General features: G+C 49.1%; 1 protein-coding gene and 1 long non-coding RNA gene across 2 annotated transcripts in view; both read left to right on the top strand.

Annotated features, from left to right (window-relative positions):
• The first annotated feature begins 10,686 nt into the window (after positions 1 to 10,686).
• Igfbp4 (insulin like growth factor binding protein 4) overlaps positions 10,687 to 17,020 on the top strand; it is an 11,490-nt gene continuing 5,156 nt past the window's right edge. Inside the window, exon 1 of the mRNA XM_028755058.1 lies at positions 10,687 to 11,035. Within this exon, the coding sequence (XP_028610891.1) occupies positions 10,687 to 11,035 (349 nt within the window). The remainder of the gene's footprint in view (positions 11,036 to 17,020) is intronic.
• On the top strand, positions 12,189 to 17,006 carry LOC114610483. The gene is made up of 3 exons (XR_003709691.1): positions 12,189 to 12,199; positions 13,149 to 13,150; positions 16,732 to 17,006. It is a non-coding gene; the product is annotated as an uncharacterized LOC114610483 (long non-coding RNA).

The raw sequence follows: 17,020 nt of genomic DNA, 5'->3' as shown, positions 1-17,020 counted from the left end.
GTCTACAGAGTGAGTTCCAGGACAGCCAGGGCTACTCAGAGAAACCCTGTCTTGAAAAACAAAAAAAAAGAAAGAAAGAAAGAAAGAAAGAAAGAAAGAAAGAAAGAAAGAAAGAAAGAGAGGAAGGCCCCCTTTGGTCAGTTTCTCCACAGGATCTAAAAGGTCTTTCTTGCAAAAGTATCAGAAGCTAACAGTTGTAGGAGGATGAGAGTTATCGAAAGAGCTAGCCTGGGATATTTTGTTTGGGTATAGGGTGAAGTTCAGTAAGTAAAATATTTAAAAGACAGAGTAAAACCACCAAGATGAGGATAACGAGGACGAGTGATCCCACAGAAGGAGGAGCCAGAGTAGGAGGGAACCGGAAAGCATTTTGTCTGGTCCCTATGTCTTTAGGCTCCGTTTCAAAGCACTTAGGGTTTGTCGGCTTGGAAGCAGCATTGTTCCTGAAGGAAGACATGAACAATGTCCCATCCTTGGCAGCAGTCAGAGCTAGTTCCTTATCACTGTGGAACACTGCAGCAGTCCTGCTGGTCCTGAAGGGTGTTAAGATGGTCTGAACTGGTGAAACACAGAAGTTAATTGATGCAAAGAAGGCTTCAGTCCAGCTGTTTTAGTTCTGAGTCCTACAAATAATGCCCAGGGTGGATAGAAGAGGGATGAGTTGGCCCCATTAGTCTCCCTTTTTGAGGTTACCTGAACTGGTTTCAGGGATTTGGGGGTCAGGGGTATTGGTCTCCAAGTAACAACTAACAACTCCTCCTCCTCCTCCTCCTCCTCCTCTTCCTCTTCCTTCTTCTCCTTCTGCCCCCATTTGGCCCTTCTCAACAGTCTAACAGAGTGAATTAGGGACCAGAATCACTGTTTTACAGACATCAAAACTGAGGTCAGCCATACTGAAGAGGGGAGCTCACAGGGCACAGCTGATAAGGACAGAGCTGGCCTTGCAACCCTGGCTCTGACAGCGGGACACCAAATCTCTCAATCTTACAGCTCGTGCATACAAATCTGGGAGCAGAGATCTTCTCTGTCATTGGCCCTCTGGGTTCCCTCTAGCATAGGGCCCAGCTTCTGATCTCCTGGCGCCGTGATTTGGTAGGATGAGAATCTGACTGCACAGATCTGGAAATTTGCTGTTCCCAAACATCAAGTCTCTGGAGACACAATGGGCTGGGGAGCATGGCCAGACTTCAGATACAATAGGCCTTGTTTCTGGGGCCACATAGTCTTGTCCCTCTGCCCTTAACCCTCCAGTTCCCACCTTCAGAGTATGGCTCCTTCTGTTAGGCCAAGGACAAGACTGTAGCAGAGGAGATTCCTGGTGTGAGAGGTGGGTAAAGTACTGGGTTTCTCTCTGAGACTGCCTTCCCACAGTTGGGCTTAGATTTTGTTTCCAGGGCTGTGTCTTCAGCACCCTGACTGGGAGTATCAGAACTGTCAGGTTGGCTCTACAACTGGCTCATGGAGAAGACATTAGCCCCAGACACAGAGACCTTAGTTGCTGCAACTCAAGGGGCAGGGGGTTAGCACCGACAGCATTGTCCAATGATGGAAGAGACATTGCTAGGTTTGAAGGTACCTACTGCAAGGTTATGGTACCTCTGTGTGTGTATGTATGTGTGCATGTGTGTATATGTGTGTGTGCATGTGTGCCCATGTGTATGCATCTGCATGTATGTCCATGTGTATGCATATGTATGTGTGTGAATGTGTATGTATGTGTGCACATGTCCATGTGCATACAAGTCTGAGTGTGTCTATGTGCATGCATGTGCACATGTATGTACGTGTATGTGCACATATGTGTGTATGTGTTGAAGGCTGGGTGTGAGTGAAATTTAAACTCCATTGTCTCACAAATAGGTTAAATCACACTTAGTTGCAGTGACCTTAGGCCAGTCTTTGTACTGCCTGGAGCTCTATCTATATGTGGGTTTATAGGGTTACCATGGTAACTGTGATCACAATAGCTAATGTACTGACACCAACCTTGCCAGACATAGTGTCATCCCTGCAGTTTTGCCCAGTCTTCTCGGGCTGGGCTGATACTCTCCCTCAGCTACAACTGAGGGCATTTGAGGATAGAGAGAAGGTATCATTTTGCCAAATCTCAAAGCCAGTTAATAGCAAATCCAGGACCACTTTAGGCATTTTGGCTTCCAGCTCACTCGGCCAGTCATGGTTAATAATACTCACTAGACAATTTCTATGTATTTGGTACCATTTTGAGTATTTTATCCAGAGTTTTCTTTTCTTTCTTCCCCCCCCTCTCTCTCTTTCTCTCTCTCTTTCTTCCTTTCTTTCTTTCTTTGAGACAGGATTTCTCTGTGTAACATGCTGTCCTGGAACTCACTTTGTAGACCAGGCTGACCTCGAATGCACAGAGATCTACTTGCTTCTGCCTCCTGAGTTCTGGGATTAAAGGCACGTACCACCACCATGCCCAGACTCTCTCTCTCTCTCTCTTTTTAAAATTTAATCATCTTGGTTACCCTGGGTGACATTCACTTCCTATGAAGATAGGGATGGACTGGAGAGATGGCTCAGTGATTAAGAGCACTGACTGCTCTTCCAAAGGACCTGAGTTCGATTCCCATCAACCACATGGTGGCTCACAACCATCTGTAATGGGATCTGATGCCCTCTTCTGGTGTGTCTGAAGACAGCTAATGTGTACTCACATATATAAAATAAATAAATATTTAGAAATAAAGAAAGGAAGGAAGAAAAGAAGGAAGGAAGGAAGGAAGGAAGGAAGGAAGGAAGGGACACTGAGGCACTATCTAACATCTGGACCCTGTTGACAGGTACACAGTAAGGCTGACTTAAAAGTCATCACTACAAAACAACAAACAAAAGATGTAATTTTTCCAGACATTTTATTTAGGTATGTATGTGTGTGTGTGTTTGCACTGCACGCATGTGTGTATGTGCATGCGTGTGCATGTGCATGTGTGCTTGTGTGTAGGGGATGTCAGAAGACAACTTTCAGGACTCTGTACTCTTCCTCTCCCAGGAAGGTTTTGGGTGATGCAACTCAAGTCCTCACACTTGGCAGCGAGTACCTTCACCAGATGAGCTGTCTCATTAGCCTCTTTTGAAAAAATGAAGCATAAGGGTTGAGGGGCTAGCTCAGTGTGTAAAGTACCTGAAGCACAGACATGAAGAAACAAGTGAGGATTCTACAGCACCAGTGTAAAAGCTGTGTGTGGTCACCTGCATCTCTAACCTTAGGTGGTGTGGACAGGGAACAGGCAGGCTGATCCCCTGACCTTACTAGCCAGCCAGTTTAGCCATCAGTGAGCACCAGGTTCAGGGAGAGACCCTGTCTCAAAAGCTAGGGTGGACATTGATAGAGGAAGACAGCTGATGCCAGCCTCTGCTTTTGTACGTTCTTAAAGGACATGCACCTTTTCAGCAGAGTGCTGTGCACATGTGCACATGCAGACACACACACACACACACACACAAGTGCAATCACAGACATACATATACTACACTCATATATACACCAAACCATTAAGGTATGGCACTGTCGACTCTTATCAACCTATGCAGGTCTGTGTCTGTGAGACACGGGATTTGAGAACCTTAAAGAATGTGGCAGACTACAGTGCAATCTGATGCTGTAGACAACCTTACTTCAGTTCCAGGACACACTCATACATGAGTGGGACAAAGAAAGTAGTGACCCAAGGAAGGTTGAATTCAGAAAAACATAAATAAATGCCAGTAAGCAAATACTAAATATTAACAGAGCAGCCCATTCCCAGAACTTTCTCAAGGCAGACAAATTTAAACACAATTGCCAAGCACGTCCTAGAGATTCTTTCTGGGAAAGCATGAAGCAAGGCAGAAGGCCAGATCCAGATCCAGGGCACACTGAGGACAGCTCTCAGCACAGCCTTTCCCCAGATTGCGATCGATAGCTATGTTCTGACACCCAACAAGAATAAACATGTCTTGTAAATTGAGTGTAAATGTTTGTCACAGGAGCACAAAATCATGTCCAGGAACAACTCGGGGAACAAAATGCACTGAGGTAAAGGCCCTCTTTCTATTTTCCTGGGGTCTCTCTCAGTTCCCCAAGGCACTGTTCACCATGCTTCATCCCTCTGACCGTGTTCCGACATAGCATATGTACGGAGAAATGTGCAGAAATGAAAAACATTTAGCCCAGTGAGTACTTACATAATGAGTGTTTGTACCAGATAAATAAGTGATAATTGTTAGTCATATTCCATAAGTTTGTCCCCGTTCTTTTTCCTGACAGTAATTTGTAACTTTAATCTTTTTTAAATCCTATTTTTTAATGATGGTTCTTAAATGCTTTAACCTCCCTTTAGCCCACTACCCACCAGTGATAATGGAAAAGAAAGGATTTAGGGGAAGTAGCCCTGTTTGGAGAGGTTCTTTGGAAATCAGCAGTTCAGTTCACAGGTCAGCAGCAGCAGCTCGATCCACTCGCAAACACTCCACGGATACACCAGCAGTCCAGCTTGGTAGAGTCGGGTTAGCAACAGTGGTGACATGACCTAGCAGAGACAGCCAGGCCTCAGCCTTGGCTCATATCAGCAGGAGGGACCAACAGGAACACCAGGAGACATTCTCAGTTGTGCTTCTCTCAGGCAGGCAAATATCAGTGAAGACATAAGACCCACAAGCATTGCACAGCTAGCTGTACCAGCAAGCCAAGCTCTCTCCATCACTCCTTGGAGTCCTATTTATACCCTCCAAACAAATATCTCGTGTCCTCCACGTGCTTTGTCTCAGCATGGGTCTTGCCTCAGCAACTCCATCAAACACAACTGACTCTCCAAAGAACCCTTAAGTCTTCCACTTCAGTAATTTTTACCATTAAAACTTTTTAAAAAAAATTTTTTAACTTAATTTTATGTGTATGGGTGTTTTGCCTACATATATGTCTGTGGAGGTCAGAGGACTTTTAGGGGTTCATTCGCTCCTTCCATTGCAGGTTCTAGTTAGTCAGGATTGCATGGCAGGTGCCCCTATCCATGAGGCACCTCATCAACTCACTAGTGATCATATTTTCTAAAGTTTTATATGTATGAGTGGTTGGCCTACATGTATATCTGTGTGTCACATGTGCCTGGTACCCTGGGGTCCAGAAGAGGGTCTCGGATCCCCTAGAACTGGAGTTATTGACAGTTTTGAGCTACTATGTGAGTGCTAGGATAGGAAGCTTATACCGAAGAGCAGCCATCTTAACCACAGAACCATCTCTCCTGTACCAACAGTGAGTATTTTAAACAGCACCTCATGAATGCACTTGAACACTTTTTAGAACACACACATCTGTACTGGGAATGTACATCTAGGGGTGGAATTACAGGTTGCTTCCAGGCAGCTGTGTATCAGTATGAGCTGAAAACCCCTTTCTTCTACAACCTGGTATTGGCAGGATTTAGAGTTTTTACCACTTTGGTGACTATGTAACCCTTGACATGAACCAATGGCTCCATAGAAGAGGTCTGGAAGTCAGCAGAGGGCGATGTTCAGACTCCTAGTGCTAGTGGGGAAAGAGAAGCCATACAGCTGTGGGAGAAAGGATATACAGGTGTGTACAGGTGTTGGGGATTTCTTTGCATCTCAACCTACTCTCTGGGGTTTGCTGAGTCCAATGACCCTCTGTGGGGTTTCACTAAGCTTGGAGCCCTTTCGGGGTTCTCCTTTTGGCTCAGCGAACCCTTAGTAGAGTTTCTTTAGTGGGAAGCTAACAAGCACTTTGTTCCCCAGAGTTGGGAGGTTAGGAGGCAGGGCCTGGGAGCCCTCTAGTGTATGGAGGAGAAAGAGCAGGGATTTCACATTGATTCTGGGTTGCCGACCCTCCTGGAAAGTGGATTCCCTTCTCTTGACCCAACAGGGATCAGGGAAGACAAGGCAGGTGCTCTCTCCATGCTAGTATACGGCTCTTGTCTGCTGAGAATCTGTAGAATTTTCTATATTGCATTTTCTTCTCCTCTCCCTTCCATCCTGCCTTGAGTTCTGAACTTGTGCTAACAGCTCCGGCCCAAAGGTAGGAGTGTGCACAGGAAGTTGATATATCACACACCGGACTTGCTGGACCGTTTGATACCCACATGCCTTTGGGTGAGCCTTGTCATTTTCTGGGTGGTGACAGCAATCTCATGGAGTCCAACATTGTTCACTTGGCATGCCTTCTGTATAGGCTTCCGTCAGTAAGAAGAGATTTCATTGCTACCCGTTGGCCTGGAGACAATGCTGCAGACTCTGGAGGGTTGGGTGCTATGTCAGAAGGGTGCTTTGTATTTCCACAAAAGAGCTCCAGAATTTTGTTGCTGCTGTTGTTGTTGGTGGTGGTGGTGATGGTGGTGGTGGTAATGGCACATGCCTTTAATCCCAGCACTTGGGACGCAGAGACAAGTGGATCTCTTGAGGCAGGGCTACACAGAGAAACCGGGCAGTGATTTTTGTTAAAAAACAAAAAATCCGGGCAGTGGTGGCGCATGCCTTTAATCCCAGCACTTGGGAGGCAGAGGCAGGGGGATTTCTGAGTTTGAGGCCAGCCTGGTCTACAAAGTGAGTTCCAGGATAGCCAAGGCTATACAGAGAAACCCTGTCTCAAAAAAACCAAACCCAAACCAAACAAAACAAACAAAAAACCCAAAATCAAAACCAAACAAACAAAACCCTCCAGAATTCTAATATTCCAAGATTGCCAGAGGTGGTCAGGGCTTCAGAATTCAATGGATTCTCCCAACCCACTGTACAGAGACTGAAACCTTAGTGAGGAAAAGAAGTGGTCACAAAACTGGCAAGTGGCTGGTCTGGCTGATCTGAAGATAGGAAACAGGGTGCCCGCCAGTCCAAGGACAGATGGACAGACTGCCCCCTTTGTGCCTCCTCCTTGCCCAGAGTCTTGGCCTGTCCTGAGGTAGGATGGAAGGGAGAGAAGAAAGTGCAATCTCTAGAGATAGGCGGGACAGGAGTTCTCTCTGCATTGTGGGCCTCGCTGAAGATCCTGGCTCTCCTGACTACATCTCTGCAAGTACGAAGCCCTGGTGGGCAGGAAGAAGGCTGTCCTGATATGCTTTTGCTTGGCCCATGAGTTGGGGAAACTATGGGGCCATCCTGACAGTACTTAGATGTCAGCAGATATGAAGGGGATTAGTGGAGACACAGTGAAGTCCAGGGCAGTCAGGAGTGGGCTGGAAAGTGAACTTATAAGGAGGCCTGGGACATAGTCCCATACCCATGCCACCTCCACCTGACCCCCATGCTAAGCTTAAACTCTGTGTCACAGTCTTCTGCCCTTGATGTCTATGTAGAGTGTTTCCGATGGCTGATTCGAGGGACAGTGAGGCGTAAGAGTTAATTATGCAGACTGGAGCCAGACAGCTTAGGGTCACGTCTTTGTCCCTCTACTTGCTATGTGACTTTGAGTAAGTTATATAATCCTTATGTGCCTCGGTTTTCCTGTCTTAAAAAGACAACACTGATAACACTGACTTCATGAAGCTCCAGGAGACACAGTCAACGATAGTTAAAGGGTTAATTCTTGTAATTATATATTTCATCTATTTCATCAGACAAGATGCCCCCGAGAGCAGGCTTATCAGATTGAGCATTCCATGAGAACAGAATTAATTAATTAATTAATTAAGAGGGTCTCACTATGTCCTGGAACTGTATAGACCAGGCTGGTCTCAAACTCAGAGATCCTCCTGCCTCTGCCTACGATTGAATTACATAAGTACACCACCATGCTCTGCCACAACTTTGTCTTTATTGGCCTTGAGAGCCCCGGCCCTGAGCCCCAATTTGTTCTCCTCCTCCTCCTCCTCCTCTCCCTCCCCCCCCCCCTCTCCCTCCTCCTCCTCCTCCCCCTCCTCCTCCGCCACCTCCTCCTCCTCCTCCTCCTCCTCCTTCTTCTTCGACAGGGTTTCTCTGTGTAGCCCTGGCTGTCCTGGAATTCACTTTGTAGACCAGGCTGGCCTCGAACTCAGAAATCCGCCTGCCTCTCCCAATTTTGTCTCTAAGGAGTGTATTCTGGGTCAGCAGAGGTCTGGAATTATCCCAGTAAGGCAGCTAGCTAACGAAACCGGCTAACCAACAAGTCAGGGAGAGAATGGACTGGAGGACTGGATGAAAGGTGGTGAGGTTTCCTCATCTATCTATGTACCAGGTAGAGTGTCTTCCCAGGTTCCAGGAAGCAGGGACCTACAAGGCTGTCCACACTCTGGCCCAGGCAAGAGCAGGAAAATAGGACTGAGTTCTGCTTTCCGGAGACACCTTATGGGAGCATCCATCACACAGGAGGCACCGCCAGGTGGAGGAACCAGCCTGTGCCAGTAACTCTGCCTGAGGATTTCAGACTCCTCCCTTTCTTCTTGAGGGTGGTGACGGTATGAGACAGTCTTATTGTATGGCCCAGACTGGCCTTTCCTAAGTACTGGGAGCAAAGGCATGGGCTACCACACCTGGCTAAAATGACCTTCAAGGGCTACAGAGATTTGAATCCAGGACCTCCCACATGCTAGGCAAGTGCTCTACAAGGAAGCTATATCTCCAGTTCTCAGATCCCCTGTCATTATCACCTCAGTCTTTCTTCTAACCGTTCTCTGTGGTTGAGCCCAAGAATTCTGCCCCACCCCAACTTCCTTTTTACCTCCTCTCTTCATTTCTTCAGTGATGAAAATTACCCATTTAAATGTTAAATGGAGACCTGGAGACAAAAGGCTCTGCTTCAGAGAACTCCTGTTCAGTTCCCAGCAGTTCTCAGGTGGCTTACAACTGCCTATATATAACCCCAACTCCAGGTGACCATCAGTATTCTTTTTAGCTAGATACAAACTTCAAGTGGGTGCATTACATAGAAGTCTGACTGCGACTGCATTTAAGGAAGAAAATGGGGGCAGGGACTGGCTTCCGAATCAAATAAAAACAAAAAGAAAAACAAGAACAAAACAAAACCCCGCAGGCTTCCCCCAGGAGCTTGAAGAACCTGTTCTGTTTACTTTTCTCTCTGGCAGATGGGCCAGGAGAGACCCAACTTTACCCTTGAGATATGACTGAGGAAAAGAATCCTTGTCTTTGGCCCTAACACTTCAACCCTACTGCAGTCTTAGAGGTTGCCAGTAGGTGCCGTCAGTTCGCAACTTTTTGGTCTGTCCTCCAGGTCCCGGTCTTGATGCCTTTCTCCCCTCCAACCGCGCCAACGGTCTGCGTTACAGAAAGTGGGAGGTGGCCTAATTCCCCGGAGGCTGTAAGACCCCGAGTCTGGGACAAAGAACCGGAAGAGGACTAGGAAGTCTTTAGGTTGGTTGCTCCTCAGATGTTTAGCCCAACCCTCCCGACCCCATCTGCCGGCAAAATCCTTCGGACCTCCAACTGTGACTGGACACACACTGAAGCGAACTCCTTGGTTGGGGAGGATGAGGAGGCGTAGGGAGTAACTAAAAGGAAGGTGGTAGGAGGTGGGTCTCTCCTCCAAATGCGACTCTAGATCGATTCCCGTTTCCAACAGAATTGCTGCGAGGGGAAGGGATATGTTTATCAATAGAAGTGTCACCCGGGGCAAAGTGGCATCGGGAAAATTAAAAGAAGGCTTCCCTTTCTGGAAATATTTGACTGCCATCTACTGGGAAACTGTTACAGTAACTATGCAAATACACAATGAGTACAAAGAGTGGCGCCCCCTGGAGTTGTTCAACTCACATCTTGTACAAAGCCAATGGCCGCCTCCTTCCAGAATCTAAGCAGGGCGGTAGAGGGAAAAACATCTAGGAAGGAGGAAGCGGCTTGGCACTTTGTCCCGGAGTTCTGGAAGCAGAGTGCAGCAAGGCCCAAATGGAACCCGGGGCGGGGGTCAAGCGGCAGAGGTTCAGGGCCCAGAGAAGACTGCCTGTTAGCACCTTAGGCCGGAGCTGTCTCTCCTGGACCTCTTGAAGACTGCTTGGTCGCCTTCAGCACGGTCTCTAGAGGTTGAGACTGGACGTACCCGGGGGTGGGGTGGGTGGGGGTGGCCGGAGGACTCTGGCTGGGGATAGGGACTGAACGAGAGGATCTTGAGTCTGCTATGATGTCAGGTTCTCAGTGGCCGTACGAGAATCGCCTAGGTGTCTGGGAAGGAATCCTTCGAGGTCGAGGGAGGGGACCAAGCAATATTCCCTTCGCCTCCCCTCGCCCTGCTTCCTTTCCAAGGTCCAGCTCAGAGGCTCTGTGCGCGCGGGCCACCGCTTCCAAACTGCGTCGCTTTCTTCTGCGGAGCAAAGGACTTTCAGATGTTGTAGCGGTGGCGGCGACTCAGCCCAGCGCCCCCTCCCCCTAACGGCCTCTTCTCCCGCTCCATTGCTCCAGTTCCCCCTCGCCCTCCCCTGCTCTCCCACCTCGGGGACGGCGCTGGGGGTGTGGCCAGGGGGCCGGTATAAAGTCCCGGGAGCCGGTCCCGGGCAGCCGCTCAGCCCCCTGCCCCCCGCCGCCTGCTGGGCCGGCCGAGGATGCAGCGCAGCGCCTCGGTGGCCAGGCTCGCTCCGCTCCAGCGTGCTTGCTAACTTCCCCGGCTCCGTCCCTGCCTGCCCGGGCCGCTCCGTGTCCCAGCGCCCTCCCGGTCTGGTTCTCTAAGCTCTCTGGGCGCTGCCTCTGGGTCCCTTGCAGTCCACTCGGCGAGCCCGCGTTCCCCTCCTGCGCCCCACCCTCGTCCTCACCATGCTGCCCTTCGGCCTCGTGGCCGCCCTGCTGCTGGCCGCAGGGCCTCGGCCAAGCCTGGGCGACGAAGCCATCCACTGCCCCCCTTGCTCCGAGGAGAAGCTGGCGCGCTGCCGCCCCCCCGTGGGTTGCGAGGAGCTGGTGCGGGAGCCTGGCTGCGGTTGTTGTGCCACTTGTGCCCTGGGTTTGGGGATGCCCTGCGGGGTGTACACCCCACGCTGTGGCTCAGGCATGCGCTGCTACCCGCCCCGGGGGGTGGAGAAGCCCCTGCGCACATTGATGCACGGGCAAGGCGTGTGCACGGAGCTGTCGGAGATCGAAGCCATTCAGGAAAGCCTGCAGACCTCTGGTAAGGTACACCTACCTTCTCTCTACCACATTTCCCAAACACCTCCCTCCCTGCAACTTGGTTCCCATTTTGGCTGGTCTGGAAGGCCATCAATGCCCCCTGTGAGTTGAGGAGAAAAGAGGTACGTGGCAGAGCCTTATAGGGACAGTCAAGAAAGCTGGCACTTAATCCCAACACCAGTTGCCACACTGGTTGAGGGAACCTACACCATATCTTCATCTCAAACCTCCCAAGTACTTCTTTGGAAAGAGGGGCCTTGGCCTCAGTGGTAAGCTTGGCTCCTGAGGGTATTGTGGTAAGTTAAATGATCTGATTCAGTTACATTTGTCATCTAGAGCCTGAAGACTTCGATAAGGATGGTGTGTGTGCGCACGTGCGTGTGCATATGTGCGCGCGCGCGCGCGCGCGTGCGTGTGTGTGTGTGTGTGTGTGTGTATGTGTGTGTATGTGATAAGGATGGTGTGTGCGTTTGCACATGCATGCATGGGCGAGTGTGTGTGTGCGAGTGCAATAAAGATGGTGTGTGTTTGTGCGCGTGCGTGCAAGTGTGTGTGTGTGTGTATTGGGACGGTTCCTTTCTGTTCCTGATCCAGAGCCTGATCCACACCCAGTTTCAGGTGGATGCCAGAGGTGTGAGGAGCCAGGGCCCGGGCCTTTCACTCATCACCCTGTGGTGAAGTGGACATACAAATCAGAAGGACTTCAGTGGTAAAGAACATGAGACTTGGACTTCCCCCAAAGGCTCAGAAAGCAGAGGAAGAGAAGGCAGGGCTCTTTCTGCCAGGGTGGCACATCCAGGTTTCTCTCTCCTTCCTTCTGGCAGGTGCCATCTGAGGGGGCTGGAGGGAAGTACTAGCTGCCAGTCCAGAGTTGCAGACCCCTTGGATATATGGGACTGAGAGGAGAGGAAGGCTAGACAGATAGATCTTGTATTTACTCTTTCTCCTTTGTCCACTTGTTGGTGGGCCTTTCTTGGTTTCTTCTTAGAACCTTTCCCTTGTCCTTCTATTTCCTGCTGTGCCTCTCAACTTCCAGTTTCACCAAAGAGCCCCGAGTTCTCTTTTTCTCGGTCTCCTGAGCCTGACTAGTTTCCTTCTCTTGGTGTCTTAGTTTAGCTTTCTGCAGTCCTCCCACTCCCATCTCGGACGCTGTCGCTCTTCCGATGTCTCTGACAGTGACTCCTGCACGTCCTCTGTTCTTTGCACATTCCGCCTCTCTGTCTCCCTGACTCTGGTTATTATCCCTTCCCTGACAGCCAGGCCCTCTGAAGCAGCAAAGCTTCTCTCTTTCCTGATATTTGAATCCTCCATTGTTGCAGTCCGGATGCTGGGACTTCAGTCCCGAGCTTCCTGCTCTGGGTCCCAGACCACTCCACTTCCTCAATCCTCAGCAAGCTTGTTAGTCTGAGGAAAGCAGGAGGCAGGGAAAACAGGAAGGAGGTGGACCCCAGGGGTGCCTCTCTGCCCTTCCTGCTCCTGGGGCAAGGAGAGATGGGTCAGCAGAAAATATTCTGGGAGAAATGCCAGACTGGCAACCAGCATTGCTGGAGGAGGAGGGTCTCGGGGGAGTGATTCCTTGATCTTGGGGGCAGTGAGACCAAGAGAGAGGGTTGCATTTTTAGGATGCCCACTTTGAGTCTTTTCTCCTTTCCAGCTGCTGAGGATCTAGCAGCAGGTGAAGATGACCGGTAGTCTCCCCTCTCCCCAACTTGAGCCCAACCCCAAAGAGCTCTACAAGAGGCTTCTCTTGTTTGCATAGGAGCATTCATACTGTGTGGAGGAGAATCAGATCCTCTGAGTCTGGAAGGCCTGGCACACTTTCTGACTGCTTGGTGGATGTGAGGCTAGCCAGCTTCAAGAGGTGTCTAGGAATAGGGTACCAATATGTCTGTCTTGGAATTCAGCTCTCAAGACACTAATTCCCCTCCCACTTCTTGACCTTGTCTTCTACGAACACAGTGGACACAACTGTCTGAAGAGGGAAAATTTGGTAACAGGAGGGCAAACCTTAGTCACTTGATTGGCAAGCTATGGGCAATGTTCTCTAGTCATCAGAGGAGTACTTCCTTGCCATGGCCTGACACCTTTGCATCATGGCAGGAGTCCCTATAGAGCTGTACCACAGCCTTGAAGGATCTCTGGTGAATTACTGAGGGAGGCTCAGCCCACACTTTACACTGTCAGAGGGCCACTGTTCTTTTTAGGTCTTCAGGTTTGGGACCTGTGTCCCAGAAATAAAGGCATTATTTTCTTTAATAATAAATAATAAAGGGCATATAAGTCTACTGTTTTTGTCCGTTGCTCTTAGGACTGAGCTTCATCTGATTCTTTAGGTGAATTGTCCTTTAGCACACAGCTCTCGTGATTTTTTTTTTCCCCTGGGGACAGGTTATTCCTTCTCTTTCCAGCCTGCCTTGCTCTCCTCTCTGACAGGTGGGTGTTCGGTACAACCAAGGCCACCAGAGGGGGGGGAAGCGGGGTATGCATCATAAAATCTACAGTTTCACATCATGGTACTGTCTGACCCTCAACTTTTGAAATCAAAGAGGGTGTTCGATAGGGAGGTCAAGCCTGGGACAGGGAGTTCCTAAACCAGGCTCTAGGTCTCTCAGGGACAGGGTTAAGGAACAGGCAGGCTGGGTTAATTTTTAGTCGACATAGCAAATATTGTCCCTACTTCAATACTGGGAATCTAGTCATGTCATGAAAACTGGGCTTTCCCAGACATTCTGTGCTTTAGGGGAGAGGGAAGGAAGAACATGGCTGCCTAGAGGTTTTTCTTTAATGTTAACATAGCCTAAACTATTGGTGCTTCAAGTGGCCAGAGACACATCTCCTTTCCTCTTCTTCACTAAGGTGACTTCAGTTTCTTCCTCTGTCAAGTGTCTCGTAGTTTTGAGGTGTTTTATACAGAGTATAAGGTCCATAGCTTGGAGTGACAGTGAAGATGGAGATGACAGAGCTGAGACTGGGACTTTGGAGACCATAGGGTAAAGGGAGCCAAGTTTGGTGAGAGTCACAGGGGAGGAGACGGGTTCTTCTGCTGTGCAGGATCTCGTCTTAGAGGCCAGCAGTGGGGAACTACCATGAGGGGCACCCCTTGAGCAAAATCTCAAAGAAACAGCCTGGTACCTCTCCTGGGTTGTCTTGTATTCTCCAGCTAAGGTCTCGGGATGAAGGAAGAGAGACTTTTTTTTTTTTTTTTTTTTTTTTTGGTGGTCAGTTAGGTGACCCTCTGGGGCATGGCTGCCACTTCTGAGTCTGGCTGACAGGATGCACTCAGTTCTTAGCCTGGGTGTCTTACAGGGGTCAGGGGCCGGCCTTGAAGAGAAATCAGAGGAGTGAAATTACGCAGCGGGAACTTTGCCTCTACTGGGGCCAGAGCTGTACACAGCCTCTCCCCGGGGGCTCTTTGTCCTGCTCTGCAGTGGAATGAAGAGCCAGACTTTGGCCATGGCTGGATGGCAGTCTGCCCAGCTCTAAGCAGAAACTCGATGGGAAGACCTGCTTCACGTTGGCAACTCCACCTTCTAGCTTCTTGGAGAACTAACAAGACAATGAGGGGTCTGCCAAACCCCCCTCCCCTCCAGCTCCTGCTGGGGTCATTGGGACTTTGGTAGAGGGCATTAGAAGCTGAACGGTACTAGCAAGTTAATGTTTTTAAGAGGCTCAGTATTACATCCCTCCCCCACCAAAGCTCAGTACCTAGAGGTGGATTCCAGGATGAGTCCTCAGCCCACCCCGGGTAAGCATGGATGGATGGGGGAGAAGTTACAGATTAAATGGAGAGTCAACAAACCATGGTGAGAGAAGGCCGGATGTTAGTGCGTCCTGGCTTGGTCTGTGTGTCTGACCAGGGCAGGGTCAGAGTACGTGAGGGTGTGTAGATGCACACACCTGGATGAGCATGTGTCTGGACATGTGATTGTTAGTAAACATTTGTGATTCGGCCTTGGTGGGTGGATGTGGACTTAATCTGTCTTATGACCTCAGGCGAATAAGAAACTATTCTTCCAAGATGGTGGTTCTTACTAAGTGTAGATTCAAACCAGGGATCTCTGGGTAGACCGTGCACACTCAGAGGCCAGTAGGCCGCTGATGCAGCTGTGCCCAGTTAAGACCCTCAGTGACATGGGGCCATTTATTTCTGACATCAGCATAAACTATGCTTCTGGGCTTGCTCTGTGTACTACGCAGTTCTAGGTTTCAACAAGCTATTCAGTTGTTCTTAACGGTGGACATCTTAAATACCCATGGATAAGGCCCCAAGGGACTCCTATTGTTGGCTTCTATTCACAGAAATGTCATGTTGGGAAGCTGTGATGTGGTCCAGACTCTGGGCCATATTTGTCTGCACTCTTTTTTTTTTTAAGTTTTTATTTATTATATGTAAACATACTGTAACTGTCTTCAGACACCCCCTTAGAGGGCATCAGATCTCATTACGGATGGTTGTGAGCCACCATGTGGTTGCTGGGATTTGAACTCATGACCCCTGGAAGAGCAGTCAGTGCTGTTAACCACTGAGCTATTTCACCAGCCCCCTTGTCTGCACTCTTGAGGGCTCATCGTATCATAATAGATCTGAGACTGTTGGGTGGGGGGTGCTCTCTATCTCCCGAGGGAACCCCTTTCTTTAAAAACTCCTTAGAACAAAGCTAAAAAAAATAATTTGAGGGCTAGGAGCCAGATGTGGTGGTGCCTGCCTATAATTCAATACTTTGGTGGCAAAGCTACGAGGAGGGGGAAGTAAAGGCCGATCTCAGCTACATAGAAAGTTCGAGGCCACTCTGGGCTATGTTTATTTCTCAAAACAAGAGAAAAAGAAAAGAGCTATTAGGGCTGGGATAGTAGCTTAGGGGTAGAATGTTTGCTTAGCCTCAAATTCTTTCCTGCTGAAAACCCTTCATGTTTACCGAGAAGAACCCGAGACTGGCAATGCCATTCTGGCTGAAAAGACAGCAAATCAGAGAGAATAAACTGACTAGAACGGTGTGCCTAGAGTCAGTCCTGAGATGTGTCTGTGAGTCCCAGTGATTTCCTCCATCCAATTTAGCTGACTTTCCCAAGCTTGAGGCTGCCCTAGGGCTTTCTTGGGACGATCCTTTCTTTCATCGTGTAAACAGAAGGATAGCAGTATCTATCTACTCTGGCGATTTCTGTTCTTTAATTCGACACTAACACTTCACTCAAGACAAAATTGTCCGTAGTGAGTCAGTTTGACTTTGGTATGAAACTTAACGGAATTTTTTTGTTTGTTTTTTGTTTTGTTATGCTTTTTTTTTCTGATAGTTTATATCCCTTCAACTATGCGCCTCTCTTCCTTTATCCCCCAAACTAGAAGAATAAAATGAAAACCAACTCCCCAGCTTTGGCTAGGCAGAGAAATACCATTTGACCCAGAGGCAGCTCTGGGACTGTTGCCATGTATGGAGGAACCTGCTAAAACCTCAGGAAAAAAAAAAAAAGTCCTGACGCAAACCAGATGTAACCTCCTGTCTGCCTGCCAACATCTGGAATGCTGGCAGGGCCTCTGCACTTGGGCCTGCATTGAGCTGCCAAGCCTGAGTATTTCAGAGGTGGTTCTGATGTGCTGAGAAGCCTTCCAGCCTCTTTCTCCAGCTTAGCCTTGTGTACTGGCCCTGGCAGCCAAGAGTGAGCAGCAGGTCACAATGCAGAGCCTTCTGGATGGGGCAGCTCACATAGAGCCTTCGGGAAGGGCCATGGAGACAGGGTCTACTCTCATAATTTGCATCTCCAGATAGCCCATTGCCTGCTTCTGGTTGACTCACATGGACATTGAATGGGGCCTCAAGTTTAAGGTTGTGAGACTTAAAGGTAGAGGCTGGAGAAATGTGTGTGCCTGTTTTCTTTGTTCTGGAGCTACACAGGGTCTTGATCTTGGTCTGTCTCTCTGTCTCTCTGTCTCTCTGTCTCTCTCTCTCTCTCTCTCTCTCTCTCTCTCTCTCTCTCTCTCTCTCTCTCT

Source organism: Grammomys surdaster, unplaced genomic scaffold (assembly GCF_004785775.1).
Source record: "Grammomys surdaster isolate TR1022 unplaced genomic scaffold, NIH_TR_1.0 126048, whole genome shotgun sequence".
Taxonomy (NCBI): domain Eukaryota; kingdom Metazoa; phylum Chordata; class Mammalia; order Rodentia; family Muridae; genus Grammomys; species Grammomys surdaster.
The sequence above is the reverse complement of the archived record's forward strand: the minus strand, read 5'-3'. Positions and strand labels throughout refer to the sequence as shown.